This window comes from Phaseolus vulgaris, chromosome 9 (genome assembly GCF_000499845.2).
Source record: "Phaseolus vulgaris cultivar G19833 chromosome 9, P. vulgaris v2.0, whole genome shotgun sequence".
Classification (NCBI taxonomy): domain Eukaryota; kingdom Viridiplantae; phylum Streptophyta; class Magnoliopsida; order Fabales; family Fabaceae; genus Phaseolus; species Phaseolus vulgaris.
The window spans coordinates 6152725-6172029 of NC_023751.2; the positions used below are offsets into that span (position 1 = coordinate 6152725).

The 19305-nt window shown below is 31.2% G+C and overlaps 3 protein-coding genes across 7 annotated transcripts; 1 reads left to right on the forward strand and 2 right to left on the reverse strand.

Moving 5' to 3' along the window:
- LOC137823205 (uncharacterized) lies at positions 1-7845 on the forward strand. 4 transcript variants are annotated; one of them, XR_011083078.1, is made up of 7 exons: positions 1-816; positions 1066-1373; positions 1560-1747; positions 1962-2028; positions 2109-2193; positions 3439-3525; positions 7157-7845. XR_011083078.1 is itself a non-coding variant. In XM_068628376.1 (6 exons), exons 1-5 carry the CDS (start codon positions 81-83, stop codon positions 2157-2159), a joined length of 1350 nt encoding a protein of 449 aa, XP_068484477.1. In that variant the 5' UTR covers positions 44-80; the 3' UTR covers positions 2160-2193; positions 7157-7845. The 4 variants fall into 4 exon arrangements, 1 of the variants encoding a protein (XP_068484477.1); XR_011083079.1 differs by having other exon boundaries at positions 44-816; positions 6470-7845; XR_011083080.1 differs by having other exon boundaries at positions 44-816; positions 7145-7845.
- On the reverse strand, positions 6242-8410 carry LOC137823207 (uncharacterized). The gene is made up of 3 exons (XM_068628377.1): positions 8165-8410; positions 7230-7680; positions 6242-6796 (listed from the first exon to the last, which is right to left on the reverse strand). Exons 1-3 carry the CDS (start codon positions 8313-8315, stop codon positions 6445-6447), a joined length of 954 nt encoding a protein of 317 aa, XP_068484478.1. The 5' UTR covers positions 8316-8410; the 3' UTR covers positions 6242-6444.
- Positions 8411-12057: 3647 nt separating this feature from the next.
- Positions 12058-15180, reverse strand: LOC137822652 (probable magnesium transporter NIPA6). Of its 2 annotated transcripts, none has more exons than XM_068627596.1 (9): positions 14902-15180; positions 14739-14795; positions 14537-14627; positions 14290-14450; positions 14062-14189; positions 13836-13973; positions 13270-13362; positions 13046-13163; positions 12058-12363 (listed from the first exon to the last, which is right to left on the reverse strand). In XM_068627596.1, exons 1-9 carry the CDS (start codon positions 15137-15139, stop codon positions 12269-12271), a joined length of 1119 nt encoding a protein of 372 aa, XP_068483697.1. In that variant the 5' UTR covers positions 15140-15180; the 3' UTR covers positions 12058-12268. The 2 variants fall into 2 exon arrangements, with proteins under 2 accessions (XP_068483697.1, XP_068483696.1); XM_068627595.1 differs by having other exon boundaries at positions 13040-13163; positions 14902-15174.
- Between the last annotated feature and the right edge of the window lie 4125 nt (positions 15181-19305).

Consider the following 19305-nt stretch of genomic DNA (forward strand, 5'->3'; position numbering starts at 1 on the left):
AGAAATAAGTAACTAATATATCTAGTAGGATGAAATAAGCTTTCCTTCCGTTACTTATTAAATTAAATATTAATACTTTGATGGATTTTAAGGTGACGGTTCTATTTGTATTGTGTGAATTTGAACAGAATTGTGAAAGAAAAGTTTTGGTTAAAGAAGAAGATTGGAAGTGGAAGCGGATGGAGGGTGAGGATGATATAGGGCGTTGGGTGTTAGAGTTCCTTCTTCGGAACCCGCCGGCACTCGCAGGCAATAACCTAATTAAAAATGTGTTTCGGAGAATCTCCGTTTCTGACGCCAATTCCCTCATCAAGAAGACCATTCTCCTCAGATCTCTTCGTGACCACCTCTCCACTCTCTCCATCAATGATTCCCTTCTCAATACCCTCGAACACCTCGAGGAACTCCTTCGCCGCGACGCCTCTCCTGTCACCGCCACCATGACCGCTGCCTACTGCGCCGTTGCGGTCGATTGCACGCTCAAGTTCCTGCAAGTGAATCTCCACCATCACAACTCTGCTTACCTCCGCGCCGTCAACAGGATATGGCGAGCTAGGGTTCCGCGCATGAACGGCTCCGATTCCAGAGAGGGAAGCCTTCTGTTCTCGGCGGAGTTGGAGCGGTGGAGTAGCGACTTCGAAGCTTCCCTTTCGGATTCGCAAGTGAGGGAGAGGTTGGCCTCCATCGATGCCAGAAAGGATTCCATCATGAAGCTTGAGGCTTTTCTGGCGGAAGCCTGGGCCGATTTGGGCCCTTCTTTTCTTCAATTAGCGGCGTCATTGCACGCGAGCAGGGCCCCACAACACCAAGAGGGAGGTCTGTTTAGTTAAATTGTGATCATCCCACATCATTTTTATCATCTGGATTTCATTTTTTTTTTCCAGTTTAATGTTTTGAGCAAATAGTACGTGCCGTTTTCATATTGTCATTCAATCAGAATGATACTTGTCATATGATCAATAAGATTGTTCCGCGTATTTAAACCCATACTAACTATTATTGGTTTGTTTTTATGATCATAGTAGATAGAATTTAATCTCATGATATTTTCGTTGTGTCCAACAGAAATTCAGATGTGTAGCAGTGCTGCTGCTGAGAATTTGCATTTAACAACAACTAATGAAGTTGAAAAGGTTGGGGATTGCATTTCTGGGGAGTTGCAAATGTTGGCTAAGGATTCTCTGCTTAATTCTTTTGAAGGGAATGAGGAGGCACCTACTGAAAAGCAGAGTGGAGAGGCAGATGTATCTTGCTCACATGACATTAATAATAATGAGGCTGATCCCATGGAAAAGGATCGAACTTCTATCCCTCAGAATTGTGACCGAAGGCCTAGTTTGATGGAAAAAAATATTACCGCTCGTGTTTACGAGGTAATTGTGTTTTTTAATTATAATTTATTTTTGCGGTGACCGATTCCTTTTGACTCTTTAGAAGAGACTGGGTGTTTACTTATAGGGATGACAATCCAACATTTCATTTTCATAATTTTGTGCTGTTCATTCTTTATTTGAATGTGTGTTCAAATTAATGTATCAGTTACTGGTTCTTTTTTGCAGTGGGATGATTCAATAGACGACGTGGACGGTGGAACATCAAACTATGCAAGTAGATTTAATTTGCCTACTCCAAAGAGGAGAACACTTTCTCCATTGAAGATGTATAAACCAGCACGCATTACAAAGAGGAGAAAAGTAAATAAATGGAGTCAGTTAGAAGAGGAGACGCTTAGGACTGCCGTAGAAAAGTACGTGCTTGTTCTAAAGTAGTCAGATCATAGTTTTCTTGTGAATTTTGATCATACAAGTGTTTGCTTGTTCTGCTGTTTTACCACTGCAAGTGTTTTGAGTTGCTTGCTGCAACTGTGATACTCTTTCTACTTCATTTGAGAATATAAATACAATTAATTACCATTTCAATACGATTTCCTATTGTTATTAAATTTGTTTTTACATATACAGGTTTGGCAGGGGAAATTGGAAGTTAATCCTAAATTCTCACAAAGATATATTTGAAGAGAGAACTGAAGTAGGCTTACTAAAAAGTTACTGATATATATTTTCTTTTTGAATTCATGCTTTTGATACTGATATATTTATTTTTCTCAGGTTGATTTGAAGGACAAGTGGAGAAATATGACGCGGTATGGGTGCAAATGAATCGAATATGCATACCTCTTTGGATATTTCAGAGGTATTTCCTTGCTTTATTTGTAGTTGTTGCTTGAGATTATATTGACTGTGTTAACAGTAGAGGTTTAGTTTATTATGATTAAAGCTGAATGGTAACTAGAAAGGACAAAATCTTGGGAAATTAGTCAATAGATTTTAGGATTATTAGCTTTTGTAGAAGGAAGTGTAGTTAGTAAAAACTAAGAAGATTGTGGAGTTTAAGCCTCCTTAAAGAGCAATAATAATTATTTTTTTCATTGGCTGTACAAGGGTATCACTTGCACGGTTGCACCTAATTAAAATTTCATCTATTTTTTTTAATGAATAGCTTAAAGAAAAGCTTTCAGGATATATTTTAAAGAAAAAACCTTTCAGATTGAAAATAATTTAAATAATTTCTTAAATTAGCCTTGGTGACTTGACAAAAACTTAGGAATGAAAATTTAGGCCATTGTAATTTCACAATATAACATTCATTTTTTTGAAAAAGAAAAAAAGGTGCCTTGTATTACAGTTTACTTAGGAAGCTTGTTAAAGTGGAATTCATTTCCTTAAAAAATAAATTAGTGCTTTGTGTATGAAAGATGCATAATATGCAAATTACGTTAAGTTTAAAATTTATGTTAAGTTTAAAACTTATATGAACGTCTTCAATAACTTTTTGTCTCATAAATTTGGGAATTTTTACATTTTTTTTTACTTTTGATTGTTTTTTTGTGTTTTGATCTTTAATGTTTCATGACACCTATATCTACTTTCCTCCTTAATAAGTTTTTTTCCCACATGTAGTAACGTCCTAAAAAATACATCTAACTAACTATTACAATACAAATTCTACATATTTATATATAGTTTTTCAAAACATTCCTAATACATGATTAGCAGTTATAAAAAAAACAAATATTTATAAATTCATAGCTCAAAACAAAACTCTAAAGCCTTCTAGGCTTCCTTCACCGGTATGTCTGGGTACATGGTACAATCATCGCAGTTCATACACAAACACATGCAAGGGTAAGCTATCAAAATGAAGTTTTGAAACACGAAAATATAAGTAAAATAACTAATTTGATTAGTAATTCATAATTAATTTAGTTTCATTTTTTCTCAAACACAGTCATACAAAATCCAAATATCAATCACAATAATTCAATTTCATTCTAATCCACATTACTTTGATTTCATTTCAATCATACTGACTTGACATAGATTTATTTGCCTCATAGTACTTTGATTTCCTTTCAACCCTTGTTACCTTTGATTTCAGGCCAATCATAGTGATTGCATATGAATCTATTGTCTTCCGGAAGAATCATTAATCAAATTGTGGCCACATAAGTCCGTTTGTTTCACGGTACCTTGATTTCCTTTCAATTCTCAGTATCCTTTTATTTCATTTCAATCAGTGATAACATATGAATTTATTCTCTTCCGGAAGTCTCTTTAAGTATGCCCCTACTAGAGACTAACATCTAATTCACTCCAATCGGATCAAGGTAAGTCCAAACATCTATATCGTGTGACTACAAGCGGTCACGATGTGTATGAACTCCCTCTTCAGCTTCTCACAAACTGAAACTTTAGTCTATGTGACTTAGATTATCAATGAAGTCAGAGGATCTCTGTTCGTAGGCTTTTCATACTTAATGTACCAAAACACAACATCTCATACATTACCCCGAATGTATGACATCAAGTTCATACAACTTTCATCAATCACATACAACACATATTATTCACTCATACATACATCATTTAAGATTTCTCAAATCATGTATATTTCAAATTCACACTCATATAAACTCATAATCAAATTCAGTTTAACTAACTTTGTAACCTAACATGCATACAATTACTGGATTAACTTGTTATTTAAATCAACCTGAGGTTCTATATAAACAAAATACATAAATAACTTCCCTTACCTGTAATTTCTTATCTTGAGGAAATTTCTATTCAGGTAAAAAAACCACTCTAAAATCTAGGGATCTAAAACAAGTTATCCAAACATTATCAAAATTTAGTATGAGCTCAATCAAGTTAAGAGAAACATTTTTCTCAACTGGTCTTGCTAAGATTGATGATTAAATCATAGAGAAAAATAGATAATAATAGATTTTTAGAGTAAAAATAAACTTATCTATTTAAAAATCTGATCGGGTAGAAATGTATCTTGACTCCTCAGTTGCACAGCATGACCGTGACCAGATTTTGGAATAGATGAGATATGAGAGAGAAAATAAAGAGAGAAGGGAGAGAAGAGAAGTTGGGAGAGAGAAAGGATAAGAGGTTGGGGGAGGGGGTTCTCTTGCTTTATTTTTTTTAAGTGGGGTTACATTTTCAAATGGACAACTGGTTTTTTAAAAGATTCTAATAATCAACAAATGCCAAAATGAAGAGTAAAAAAGAATTAGATGTGATAATTTTATTCAGTAGTTGATGTGTTGTTAAGTATCTTAATTAATAAATAGTAGGGTTTGAAGATCAAAATATTAAAAAATAAACAAATCAAATCATGTGCAAATTTTATAAATTTATGGTCAACCAAAAAATTATTTAAGTCTATATACAATATATTAAAATACGTAGTGAATAATGCGAAGGTACCATTTATCTTTGAAAGATGTATAGACTAACCACCTATATGAGTGAATTTCGTATTCTTATTTTATGTGACCTTTTGTTATGTGCACTTCTGATTTAGGTTATAATAATATAATTTCATATTTACTTGTAATAATTCGGTAAAGGGAGTAAAATATGAATTTACATCCTTTCAACTTATTTTATATGTTAAGTAATATACTTGACGATGATAAATATATCATTGTATTGCATTTTTTTAAATATTTATTAATAGTTCCAATTTAATTTCATATTTGGTTAACTTTTTTTTCATGTTTGAGTCTGCCAAGCTGTCCCTTCTTTTTTACAAAAAAAAAATACATTAAAAAGTTGAAGTTTAAAGTTCTTACCATGTTTTTTAAGATTTTATTACTCTTAAAAATAAAATATATTTTTGTAATTATTATTAGTTTATTTTATGAATATTTTTTAATTTTAATAAAATTTAAACTTAATTATTAATAATTTTGTATCCATTAATTAAATTTATCTATTTAAGTTTTCTTATAATAAATAAGTCAGTAAATATTTTTCCTTATTTTACTTTTTTTTTCTCTTTCTAGTTGGATATCCTTCGTCAGGTTAGCCCATGTACAAAAATATTCCTTCTAAATGACGAAAATAACCTTACACAAAAATGGGAAAAATTATTTTTGAAACTTTTATCTGAAATATTTTGGATTTCAATTTTCGGAACATATTTTTGAATTCTGAATTTTTTTTATCCAGAATGTATTTTTAGTTTTGTGTTCAGAATTTTTGTATTTTGTTATTTCTCAATTATAATTATTATTTTGGATTTTTTTAATTTGGAATAAGGATAGTTTTGAAAATTTAAAAAATTGATATGGTGGAGGAGGGTAGTTTTGGAAATTTTAAAAATTGATATGGTGGAGGTTAAAATTGATATGGTGCAGGAAGAATTTGCCTTCGAACTATTTTTAAATAGCGGACCATTCCGGTCCAGCCCACTTTAGAACAAGATGGCTGTAGTGTTTGGTTTTCTCATCCTAAAACAAAACTTCCTTAAAATTTTAGATACAATTAGATAGCCATTTTATTTTGATTAGTTGATTGAAACTTTTATCATCAACTAAAGTTGATATTCCAATAAAAATATGTGCATTTTAATTAGGCAAGGTGTTTAATATTTTATATTTAATGTATCTAAAATATTGTATCATTGTCAATGTGATTAATGCTTCTCCGGTAATTTCCTTAATTTGTATGTAGATAGATAGAAACTGACAGAAGAAACAGTTGCTTTTAACGTGGAATCGCTGAATGAGAATGGACTGACTAACTAATAGTAATTGCATGTTCGTTTGTTGATTACAGAATTTCTCATTCAAACAATGGTGGCCGTAATGGCATGCTAAATTCATAGATCAGTTCAGCTTTTAGATTCTTGTAAGTTGTAACCATATCCTATAGAACGGCAGAGATACAAGCCTAAGGAAATGCTTTGCTATTATAAGTGTCTATGTAGATAAAAACCATACAGCACCAGCCTCCATAATAAAAATAAAGACAACCTATTGAAGAGTATTCAATTTTCTATCGTGCATTAAGAAGTTTTTAGCAGAACCTCTGAAATAAAACTGATTATTCCCAAAAATAATCCTTTCCAAAAGAAAAAGCCTATAAATTATTTGCAAGTGGTGAATTTGCAGGTGACATTCCCAGCACCAGAATTGGCCCTCTTGAAGCGTAGGGCAGTAAGAAGGACACTCCTATTTGAACCCATCAAAGCCAAGTTCATGTGTTCGACCACCCCAATAGGGTGATAAGAGAATTGCAAGCTGTTATAGGAGTTAAGAAGGGCAGTGATCCCTTCTCGGAGAAGAGTCCTGTAAGGGTCTCCTTTTCCTTGCAACCCATGCCACAGTGTAATGTCTGTTCCATACCTCCTTGCCGCAACCATTCCAAAAGCCAGTGCTACTTTAGTGTCCCGGTTCACACCCCTCCAGTAGCATTTGTATTCTGACATTGTCCACTTCCTGACAATTAAGAAAGTTATCCATGCCCTTAAAGATTTTAATTAAAATTGTTTATAAAAGTGCTGATTTTGTAGGTGGACTAATCGAACTTAGTTAATCACAAATTAGTATACGATTATGATTTTTAGAATCACTACAAAAATGTATATTAGCACATTTAAGTTTTTCTTGACTTAAACAGTGACATTGCTATTTCAATTTCTAGTACATAAATGTATATTAGCACATTAAGTGTTTCTTGACTTAAATAGTGACATTGCTATTTCAATTTCCGGTCAAAGATGAGGGTTGTTTTCATTAGTCCTACCTATATGTACATGTAAAATTAATCATGTTTTAATGTAATAGACATGTATGCAGGTGATTCAACAAGTATTAATGAATGTATACTGCTTGAAGCTGAATAACCTTGTGTAGTCAAATGTAAACTTACTCTGATGGACATGCTGAAGCTTCTGCAAAGATCATTGGTGGTAAGGGTGGTAGTGATGGTAGTGGTGGTAGTGATGGTAATGGAGGGAGTTCTGGCACTGGAGGTAGCTTGAAAGGTGGAGTAGACTTGGGTGGCGTGACTGGTGCTGGCACTGGGTTGGAAGATCTTGAACAGTACTGCATGGGCTGTGAAGGCTGAGCAAGGAGAGAATCCACCGTATACATCTCCATGTCAAACATCCTAAACATGAGTTTAGGATTTTGGGAAGGACCAGCCCCTTCACCACAACCCATTGACCCTTGCCCACTTCCTGAGACATGGGCAGAACAACCACTCAAGTCGGGTGCACCATCAAACCTCATCGTATAGCTTCCAAACCAATTGGTTGTTTCTTCTCTTGACATTATAATTTGCCCATTACTGTCAGCACAGGACAGAGTTACTTTTGCACCTGTACCAAGCAACAGGGTGCAAAATAAATTTAAGAATGGATCTTTAAAAATAATCAGATTGATGGTGATCACATTATTTATTGAACATCTAAATTACCAGCTGGCCACCTGTAATGTTTTCAAACGTCATTTATTGAAAGAATAAAGGAGTTGATTTGTCCATACTTTTTATCCGAATCAGAAAACAATCATTATTTCACCTCACAAGGTGAGTGCACTGGAGATAAAAAGTTGAGAAATGTACTGTAAATTACAAATGAAATCTTATGTAGCCTTTAATATATTTTAACTATTCTAAAGTTAACAAATTTATGATGGTTGAGTATCAGTCTAAAAGAAGTAATCTCTTAGAAGAGTTTGACAAAATAATGTTTTTTTTATCGAATTTAACTGTCAACACTATTTGAATTCTGTAAGAGAAGGTCAGATGTAAAACATCTTTCAAAACATAACAAAATGCGGAAGGACTTAGATCTGACTTACCATTAACAGGATAATCGAGAAGGGATCTCTGTCCGTCTTTGCATTGATCACAGAAGACAGTGCCAGTCACCATAGTGTCTGCCTGCGTTTCTTGAATGGCCGCGGCAAGAATGAGAAGTGCTGCTAAGAAAAGCTTCTCTTGCAAGTCCATGAATGCTGGAAGGGAAGCCCACTAAGCAAAAGCAAAAGCAAGGAAGAAAGAAATGGATTGGTGAGATGAGAGTGTGAGGAACACTTAAATAGTTGAATTCATGTGATGAAAAAAGCGAATGAGCACTTAATGATCTCTCATTTCTGAGTTTCAACCATCAACTGCTACATTTAATGCTGTACCAAATATCATTTTTCAAATGGGATTGAAACAATGTAGGGGAGTACGACATTCATTAATTTTAAATCGCTAGCTAGTATCGGAATACAACCATGTACAAAATGCAAGCATGTTACGCTAATGTCCGTGATAATTCACCATTCCGATGACTTTCCAAGGGTTTTTACTGCAGAAAATAATCTTTTTATAAAAAAAATAAATAAAATCAACATTTTGAATGTTCACTTTAAGAAAAGAATGTTACGAATTTATTACCAAAAATTGTTCTTGAGAACTATTTCTTTCTCGTAAGTTAAATTATACCAGGAGTTTGGATTGGAGTGATATTATCGTTATTTCCTCATCTGTTATGATTTGAATTTAACATACATGGGTTTGTTTGTGAATTTTAAAAATATAGTGTTTTTTTTTTGTTTTTTTTTTGCAAATTGGTATAATTTTTTTACAATTATTACCAAAATGGACTGATTTTTAAAACATTACTCACATGCGTTGTATCATTTTGTTACTTCAATTGAAATCAAACTACATTGAAGTTACAGTGTAAATAACATTAATCAAAATTGTATTGAGGTGATGTGACTTTTACTTCAATACTAAAGTTGTGTTAACATAATATAACATAATTTCTCTTTCATTAGATTAAAGTTGTGGCATGTTGCTCATAATTTTAAAAAAAATCTGTCCATTCCAATAATAAAATTGAAAAATTATTTTAAAGTGTTTACAGAGTTATTTAGTAATAAATCAATATGCTTAAAGAGTAACATTTCATTCATTGTAAAACTTGTTGAACAAAACTTTTATTATCGAACTATTTAAATTACGTTAAATTAATTTGATACTTTTTAAAGTATATATAAATTTTAAATAAATTCATAGTGTTTATTTAGGTCTTACAATAATTTCTAATTAAGTTATAGGTCAGAACTTCAAAAAAATAAACATAATATTGACGATTCCTATTATGAAGGAAGATGACAATTATTTGAATTTTTTTAAACAATTCGAAGATTCATGAACAATATACAACGCATGATTAACCTGGTTACCTAGTTTCTTAATTGTTTAAAATTTTCAAGCGGATCATGTAAAAGATACTATTATGACTGATTTGGTAAAATCTTCACTTGAAGACTCAAACAAAAGCAATTAAAAATTTATAAAATTTATATAAGAATAAAATTATAAGTATTATTTACTTTAAAGAAATTGTAAGTAATGTGTAATTCTTTTACAAGTCTCAATTCATATTATCCCTTTTATCCATTATTTTTATACTAAAAATAACCCTATCATTTATAGAAGGTGATATAAAGTAATATAATTTATCGACAAATATTTAGGAGACAAAAAAGAGTAACGATGACAAGATTAATTACGAGAGAAAAACATAAATAAAATAAATTCAATATTATAAACTAAATTGATTATATCCTTAATCTTATTTTATTAGGTTAGTGGGACTAGAAACAAGTTTTCAAAGTAAAAGAATTATATAACTCAACTGAATGAAGAATGTGTGAATTATTATTAGTATAAAGTTTATTTAATTTTTTGAAGTAATTTATAAATTAACAGAATAATTTAACTCTAAGTGATGTAGTGTAGTGAACACGCAAATCTTCATAGATTTCTAGCTGTTCCTTCAGGAGCGGAAATTATGGAAGGAAACGTGCAAGATTTATGACATATTGGGGCCGAATTATAAATTTAAAACTTTAATCTTATAAAACATTTTTATTAAAGTATTTAACATGATGTAAAATTTAAGATTTCAAATCTTAAACAACATTTTAATTATAAAATTAAAAAAAAAACTCTGAAAATAAGTATGTCTAATTAGATTTAAAGCTATATATTACTAGAATAAAATGTTATAAATTATTTATAATAAAGTAAAAGTTGGGATTATTGTTGGATAGATGGGGAAAAGTTGTGATAGCCGTTGGCATAGCAGTGATGAGTATTTAGTGAGCCGTGAAGGTAGCCACCACAATTAATGAACAGAGTCCGCAAGTGTGTGTTTGTGAGTGTGAAATGCTTCAAATTTTGCAAAATTTTCTCCTTTCCAACCACAGTATCACATGTCAATGCCTGAATTTATTAGTTCCACACCACTGTTCAGATTCATTATCCCTTCATTATACCCAAAAAGGACCAACACCTTTTGCTTCACTCATCATTATATCTCTACAATTCTTTTCGTGTTTAATCACTTCTTTATTATACTTTTTTTTAATTTCTTTCACTTCCTTTTATATAAATTTCATTAATTAAAAAAGTCAAGATAATATGTATACAGATTATATCCAATTTCTTTTAGCTATAAAAATTAAATTTACTCCATTGTAATTAATATTTGAAATTTAATTTGTTAGAGTTAATAATTTAAGTATAATATTGTATATTTGTATTATTTAAATATTAAAATAAAAAATTTAATTTTTTAGACTAATTTTTATTTAATTTTTTAATTTTAAAAAAATTGACTAGTTAGGTTGGCAGATGAAGGAGGTGAGTCATAACATGTCATCATATCAACTTGTCTATCAATTTAGTGGTCGGTTAATACCTATGTAGCAGAGATACTGACACGAACACAGATACGAAGATATGTAAAATCTCTAAAATGCAGGACACGGGGACACGAATCTATATATTATATAATTATGAATTATATAAATTGACAATAAAGATTTATGTGCACAAGTATGTTCCAGATTATTTTTTGGAGCATAAAGATGTTTTTCATGACGGGTTCACAAGGATTTGTTTCTTATTTTTATAATCATAATAACAATTTATACAATAAAGTTTGAATTTTAAAAAAAAGTAATGTATTTTTCCTTTTTAAAATTGTGTTAGAACCATATTATAATTGTCAGAAATCTAACAAATACTTTTTGAATTAGACACTTCACGGATACGTGTCCTACATGTGTCCTACGAGTGTCAGTATCCGATACGAGTATCTGACACTAACACGCCATTTAAGAGGAGTGTCCGAGTTTCATAAATTGATACACTTATTTGACCTGTATCATTAGTAAATGAGTAAAATTGACAAAAAAATATTATATATATTTATTGTTACTATTTTTATGTATTATTTATTTAATAATCTAATTTTATTCTTTATTTTAGAAAATGAACTATATAATTATGATAAAACGAGTATGTCTTGTATACATTTTTATAGATATCATGTTTTTGACATAACTAATTATCTCATTACTATTTTATGAATATTTATAATATAGTAGATAGTTGATTATGTATTTATTTTCATTTAATTTCTTTTCTACTGGAAAGTCCATTGTTCATGATTTCTGTTTTTTTTTATAATAATGACAATTTTTTTAAGTTGAGGTTGAAAAGTTGTGTAATTTTGATATATGAAATTACATGTAAATCACCCATTATAACAATTAAGAGAGGACAATATCAAATATATTTATGTCACTAAATAATTGATTAAAGCTTATCGGAGGATACTATTAAGGAATATACAAAAAAAAAAATAAGAATATTAAAATAGTGGTACCAAAACACAAGGGAATTATATCGAAGAGGTTTTATCTAGAACAAAAATATTTATGATTTATGAGAAGTATAATTTGAAAAATTAGTTTGTGGGGGAAAATTACCAAAACAGAAGGGGTACACAATTGAAATTGGTTGTCCAAATCATGAAGCCACTAGGTTCATCTTTGCATTGTTGAAAGATGCTAGGAGAACAGGTTCTCTTACATCAACCTCCCAAAAATTCACTATTCACCGTAATCTGAACCGTGTATAATAAGGTTCAGGCGTTCATCTTCAATGTCCTTCACCAAGTCTTCACCAATGTACCATGTTAAGGATCCTGCATCAAACAGTAATGCAAAGTAAACATCACTGGATCAGGTTTATTCCTTGTAACGAAATCACTCTGCCTGTGATACCAAGAGAGTCCAGGGATGGATTATTATAATTACACGAAATAAAAGAAAAGGGACATTTGATCTATGTAGCACAGACACGGATACGACACGTACACAGATACGAAGATACGTAAAATCTCTAAAATGTAGGACACGGCAACACGGATCTATATATTATATAATTATGAATATAAATTGACAATAAAGATTTATGTGCACAAGTATCTTCCAGATTATTTTTTTAGAACAGAAAAATGTTTTTCATGACTGGTTCACAATGATTTATTTCTTATTTTTATAATCATAATAACAATTTATACAATAAAGTTTGAATTTTGAGAAAATTAATGTATTTTTTCTTTTTAAAATTGTATTAGAACTGTACTAGAATTGTCAGAAATCTAACAAATACTTGTTGAATTGGACATTTCATGAATACGTGTCCTACAGGTATATCCTACAGGTATCATAGGAGTGTCCGAACTTCATAACATTTGATAGTCATTAGGTAGCAAATAGAAGCTACAATCATGAATCTATAGTTCCAGGATTTGGGCCCGAATATCTGAATTAACTAACTGTAATGCACAGACAACAATTGATTGAAAAGTAACATACTTGTACCTCGCATGTTAGATTGTTCTCGTTCTCTTGTCGCGTGCAATAAGATTGTTCCTGAAAGAACAATGATAAATCCACATATCTCAGAGGCTATGCTGCTTGCACTTTGACCAGACCAATCCTGCACGAAAATCAAAGCAATAAATAAGTCAAGCTTTTTCTGTAGTTCAACAAAGATGTTTGATATAGCACCAAAGGAAGCAAAGAATATGAATATGTCATGATACCTTAAACATGATCACACTAGCAATAATAGTCAGAGTTGTGAACATGACATAATGTAGGGGAGAGACAATAGCTGTGTTGAACGTATCCAGTGCCTGAAACACAGTTCCATATAGCAAAAACGTTCAAGATTAGTCAACAGATAAAGGAAACCAAGATAAACCATAGATGGTTTTTTTTTTTTTTAATCAGCGAAACCATAGATGGTTGACATGCAAAGAAATATTACGGCAGTAAAAACAACATTAGAATTCAGTTAACCTGTCTGTAATTTGGCAATGAAGAAATAAATCTTCGGAAAAGAGCCTAAAGACTAACAGAGAGCCGTTTAAAAGATTTCATTTCATACTTCTTTCTACGTATTAATTTCAATTGGCCGTACATTTAAATTTTGTATCAAATGCAACTTTTCAAGCACAAAAATATAAAATTCGTCAGATTGATTGGTGAAATATAATTAAGTAGTCATGAGCAATTTAAAATTGTTCGAGGTTGATAACATGCACAATGATTTATGTTTCGATTACCGGTTGCATCGAGCTAAATTTCTTAACTATCCAAGACTCACCTTGTTCAGGTAGTTCAACTGTGTAATGATACATATGACAGCCACGGTAAGAAAAAACCAAGTTTGAGGATACGTTATTTGACTTATTCCTTCTAATGTAAGCTTGATTGCAATTCCTATGGCTTTTGTGCTCATAACCTGAATAGTTTAGTTAGCATATAGTTAGTTTGTGCATTACAATATCAATATAAAGCTTGAATCAGAGTGATTGGTGAAACGCAAGTACCGTAAGTGAGCCCATCAATGAACAAATTCCCAAGTAGACCAGCATATTTTTCTGACCATAGCGAGGTTCAAAATGCAAAATCAAGGCTAAAATTACCGACACTGTTACCGTCACATAAACAAGAAATACTGTTGAAAAAAAAAACGAGATTATGAGAATCGCCACTTAAAGACCAGAAATGAACTTAATACAGTAGTAAAAATAAAGAAAAGAGAAAGACAAACTAACAAGGTTGAGTGGCGAGATCCCATATTTCTTGTACAGAATTCAAAGCGTGCTCTTGAGGTGCATGGATGACAATGAGAACTGAGCCCACGATGCAGAACACACATCCCAAAATCCCCATCTGCTGAAGCTTTTCCTTCAGCAAGAAGTGGGCCAAAACAGCACTATCCCAACACACATGGATTGAGCAAGTTTGAACAGATAACATATTATGATTGATGAGAAAAAGTCTTAAGGCACTGATACCTACCTGACAATAATACTTAGTGCGCCAAGGGGAGTAACGAGAAGTGCAGGAGCATATATATAAGCCACAAAATTTGCAACCTCCCCAATAAACACTGCCAGAGATAACAATGAGTTTGGATATCCAAATAAAAGCATGAACACTCACTCTGTCCCACAATAATAAGGCTATAAGAATGGTAACAGCAGAGGAAGAAAAAAGTTACTTGTAACCATGCCAGCCCACCAAAAAGGCTGTAGTAGATAAGAATAGCCGCCAATTCCTGTAAGTAAAATCAATTTCATTTGATGCAGAGATAACAGTGAGAATGAGGCATGCATAGAGAGGCAAATAAAACTGAAAAATCAAATTGTAAAAGGGATGAAGACCTGCGCGAGTGCCATGTGTAGCAGCTTGCTTAAGGCCTTTCTTTTTCAAAATGAAGCTTGCCCCTATGAACACACCCGATGCGACGGCAAGAACCAAACCCTTTGAGTTCTCTGCAATCCCCATCGCTGTCACTGTCACTCTCTTCTCACCGAAGGGGCTCACCACTTTTTCATCATTTCCTCTTCCGAAGCTTCCTGCGTCATACTCTGCTTCGCGACAATATATGCCTTCATTCATGCTGCAACCTTATTTCTTTACTTATGTTACGTACAGTTAAGTATTCATTTTAGGCTGAAGGAAACCTCCTCATTTGATGTCTTTTACGTACACAACTTGTCAAATATTTCTAATGTTTTTTAAATAATAAGATAATTACAACATTATATATATAATACTTAATATATATATATATAAATATATATATATATAATTAGATAAATAAGTTTTTATACGTTTATTGTAGGGGGCTTATTCTTCCTGCACCCTACGATTTTATTCCTGCACCCCCACAATTCTCTAAATCTTGAAATTGACCTTGACTTTTTATTTGAAAAAGGACCCGTGGTTACCGGAAATTGGGATCTGAGAATGTGCTACGGATTCATCAATCCAGAACTGAATCATTTTTTTTCCTGAATGATGGGATGTTTTGGAAGCAAATTTTGCATAAATCATTGATTTCTGGACTGCTGAATCTGGAAGCCTAATTTTGTTACGGATTGGTGTATCCGGAATGCTTTTTTTTTTTAATTATGGATTTCTGAATCTGGAATGCATATTTTTGTTACAGATTGGTGGATCCAGAATGTTTTTTTTTAATGATGGATTTTTTAATCTTAAATACATATTTTGAATTACGGATTGGTGGATCCAAAATTTCACCGGAAGTGCCAATTCGAAATTTTTCTGGATTTTATAATCCAAAATGAAAAGAAATAAATACAGTTCAAGTGCATTTTAGGGTTTTTAAAAAATAATAGGGACAGTTTGGTCTTTGCATAACATTGTAGGGTGCAGGAAGAAATTGCCATTGTAGGGATGCCGCACTTGGCCCGCCCTGTAAAGTGAATGCGGACTAAATTTTTCGTCTCCCCCCGTATAAGGGCTGGCCCGTAGGTTTGTGGGCCAGTCTGCATTCATTTTTTTATTTTTTTTTAGAAATTGAATGATTTTTTTTTTACTTTTTCTCTTAAAAAATTATCACAAAAGACAAAGGCATTAAGATTAATATAGCAACAAACGTTAATTGAATGTTACATAATCCAAGTATCAACCTTCCAATATTCTTGGCTTACCCACTACCTAACATATCCACTATTATTTATTCCAAATTACATGAAAAAATATCATATCTAACATCCTGTATTTTCATTCTCAAAGTTGGACTAAAAAGGAGTTTTAAGGAAATTATAACTCCAATGACCCTTGTAATTTTTTTGGTTTGCAGGTTAGCCCACTCCGACTCGCTGCTAACCCACACGGACCACGTGTTATGTGGGGCGGGTTGATGCGAGTTAGCGAGTTGAAAGATGAGTTTGGTTCGCAATTTTTACTAATGGACCGCGGACCAACCCACACAGCCCATCCCACTTTGTCATCCTTAGTTTATTGTGTAATGGGATTCATTCAATTAATATTAATGAATTCCTTACTCAATCCAATTATAATTAGATATACTAAATAAAACTCAATTAAATTCAATCATCTAATCTAATTCACAAAATTATAACTAAATTAGATTATATTTATCGAATTCATGAATTAAATGCAACCAAATTTTACAAACCCAAAATAGAACTAAAGTAATAAAGTGAGTGAAACTATCACCTTTAAAATATAAATTAACCCAGACTTACCGTAATTTCTTCATAATGTATGCGTTATTGTTGTGTTTTAAAAAAAACAATTTTTTTTCATGAATATAGTTCATATACTATCTCAAAATTAACTATCAATAAGAAGTTTATGTTTACTGGATAAGGTCTTAACAAAGCAAATATCATTTTAATATTGCAATAATGTATCTTGTGAAAATTACTTCAAAGACGCATATTAAAAAACTAGTTAAATATTCGTTTCAATTTATATTTAATTTAAAATACCTTGTTGCCTAAAAACTGAGAATTTACAAAAAAAATACATATAGTCTACGTCTCTAGCATACAATAAAATACATTCTCTTAATAATTTATAATGATTTTAGTCAACCGAATAGTTTAAAACTAATGCAATATAAATCTAATCAATGAAAAGAAGTTATTATAGGTATTATATTTATATATATATTGACTTAGTGAAATACTTTTTTTTCTCTCTTTTGTTAATATTTTTTTAAAATATTTATTTATTTAAAAAAAAACAAGATGATGTTTAAATTCTAACCTTTTCGATGAAAATGATTTTTCTAACAACATTACTTAACAAACATCGATTCTTACAAAAACAACTAAAAGAAATACATATTTTTTTAATAGAAACAACGTGAACGGATGTATATAAAATTTGTATGAAAATATATTTGGTCTGTCTTAAATTAATTAATTTTTTTTTTAAAAAAAGCAAAATTCTGTATAAATAATTAATTTTAAACCTGAGTATTTTATACAAAATACAAATTTATTACAAATACAATAATTAAAAAATATATAAAAATTAATGATTTACTTATATATTGTAAATAAATAAAGAAAATAACATCCCTAATTTTACCCATATTTACTAATATATTATGCATGCAATATTTAATTAACATATAAACATATATTGTTTTCTCATATTTGTATTAAAAAAAATATCCTTCTTCATAGGGATTTAATATATACATCAAAAGTTTAAAAACAAAACAAAACATTCAATTTAAATCTATCTAATCCTTCTGCTGCTCATTGAGGAGCTCTATTACCTGCAATCTCATATGCTCCCGTGTAAAACACGATCATCACAGATAAAGAAACAAACACAAACAAATAACAGCGTAAGCTAGCTAAACAAAATTTATATAATTTCAATTTCAAAATAATCAACATCATTCATCAAGTCTCATAAAAGTTCTCAACCATCAAATGTCTATTAAATCTTCGTAATTCATCTTTCATATATCAAACTTCTACGGACTCATATCACATAGACATTTGACTCTACTTCCGGAAGACTTGTGCGTTGACTTAGACTCAGAGATCTGCACTTGTCATACTATATCACTGTGAAATCCACACACACAGTTATGCGCATAAATAATCTCAATATCATCTCTCTCCTAGTATGATAGGGTTAACTCATATAACAGGTCAAGTTAGTTATCTTTCAAACAACTTACCCATTCATATGAACTTCCTTTGACTCTCACCACCTGAATAATTTCATCTATATGATTCCATTATCTCAGTAGAGTCAGGATATCTCCTTCTAGACGAATCCCTAGTCAATGCACATCCTAAACAATCTTAACACGGTATTTTCTTTCCTGAAAATACTATGTTTTGATCTTACTTTCACATCATTTCACACTTCGTTTAACACATCAATACACCATACAATCATAACATATAATTTAAACTTTCTAACAATCCAAATATATCCAAAAAGTTATTTAACAATAATAATCCAAAACAAACTATGCTAAAATAATAATAATAGTAATATATATATATATGTATATAATTGGATTGATAAAAAATATTTTAGTGTGAGTTAAATAACACCAGAGTCCACCCAGTACTTTTGGATTGATCGAAAATATTTTAGTTTGATCTAAATTACACCAGAGTGTACCCAGAATTTTTGGATTGATCGAAAATAGTTTAGTTTGATATAAATGACACCAGAGTGTACCCAGAAATTTTGGATTGATCGAAAATAGTTTAGTTTGGTCTAAATGACACCAAAGTGTACCCAAAATTTTTGGATTGATCGAAAATAGTTTAGTTTGATCTAAATTTCACCAGAGTGCACCCATAAATTTTGGATTGATAAAAAATATTTTAGTTTGATCTAAATGACACCAGAGTGTACCCAAAATTTTTGGATTGATCGAAAATTTTAGTTTGATCTAAATGACACCAGAGTGCACCTATAAATAACAAAGTCCATGATATAGTTAAAAATTACTCTAAATCAACATCAAACAACCAATACTCAACAACATTATAATTTTATAATAGCAACCATATATCAAATTTCACTTTCAAATCTCATTCAATTTCTAATATACTTAAAACAAACAATCACTACAAAAAAAAGTGTATATTGTGGCGGTTATTTTCGTATAAACTGGCGTTTATAACCGCCACAATATACGCTTGTGGCGGTTTGTCAAACCGCCATAGAACTGGCCGCCACAAAGTTTAATGTGACGGTTTTACGCTACCCGCCGCAACACCCGCCACTTTAAACATAGTGTAAAT

Bases quoted from the DNA above. Each gene is read 5' to 3' on its own strand.
- LOC137822652 (XM_068627595.1), bottom strand. From the start codon at position 15,139: ATGAATGAAGGCATATATTGTCGCGAAGCAGAGTATGACGCAGGAAGC. The intron at 14,628-14,738 runs GTAACTTTTTTC...TATCTCTGGCAG, and splicing joins GTGGGCTGGCATGGTTACAA to TGTTTATTGGGGAGGTTGCA. The intron at 13,363-13,835 runs GTGAGTCTTGGA...ACTGTGTTTCAG, and splicing joins AGTTGAACTACCTGAACAAG to GCACTGGATACGTTCAACAC.
- LOC137823207 (XM_068628377.1), bottom strand. From the start codon at position 8,315: ATGGACTTGCAAGAGAAGCTTTTCTTAGCAGCACTTCTCATTCTTGCC. The intron at 7,681-8,164 runs GTAAGTCAGATC...TGCTTGGTACAG, and splicing joins TCTCGATTATCCTGTTAATG to GTGCAAAAGTAACTCTGTCC. The intron at 6,797-7,229 runs GTAAGTTTACAT...CTTAATTGTCAG, and splicing joins GCTTCAGCATGTCCATCAGA to GAAGTGGACAATGTCAGAAT.
- LOC137823205 (XM_068628376.1), top strand. From the start codon at position 81: ATGGATTTTAAGGTGACGGTTCTATTTGTATTGTGTGAATTTGAACAG. The intron at 817-1,065 runs GTCTGTTTAGTT...TGTGTCCAACAG, and splicing joins CCCACAACACCAAGAGGGAG to AAATTCAGATGTGTAGCAGT. The intron at 1,374-1,559 runs GTAATTGTGTTT...TCTTTTTTGCAG, and splicing joins TTACCGCTCGTGTTTACGAG to TGGGATGATTCAATAGACGA.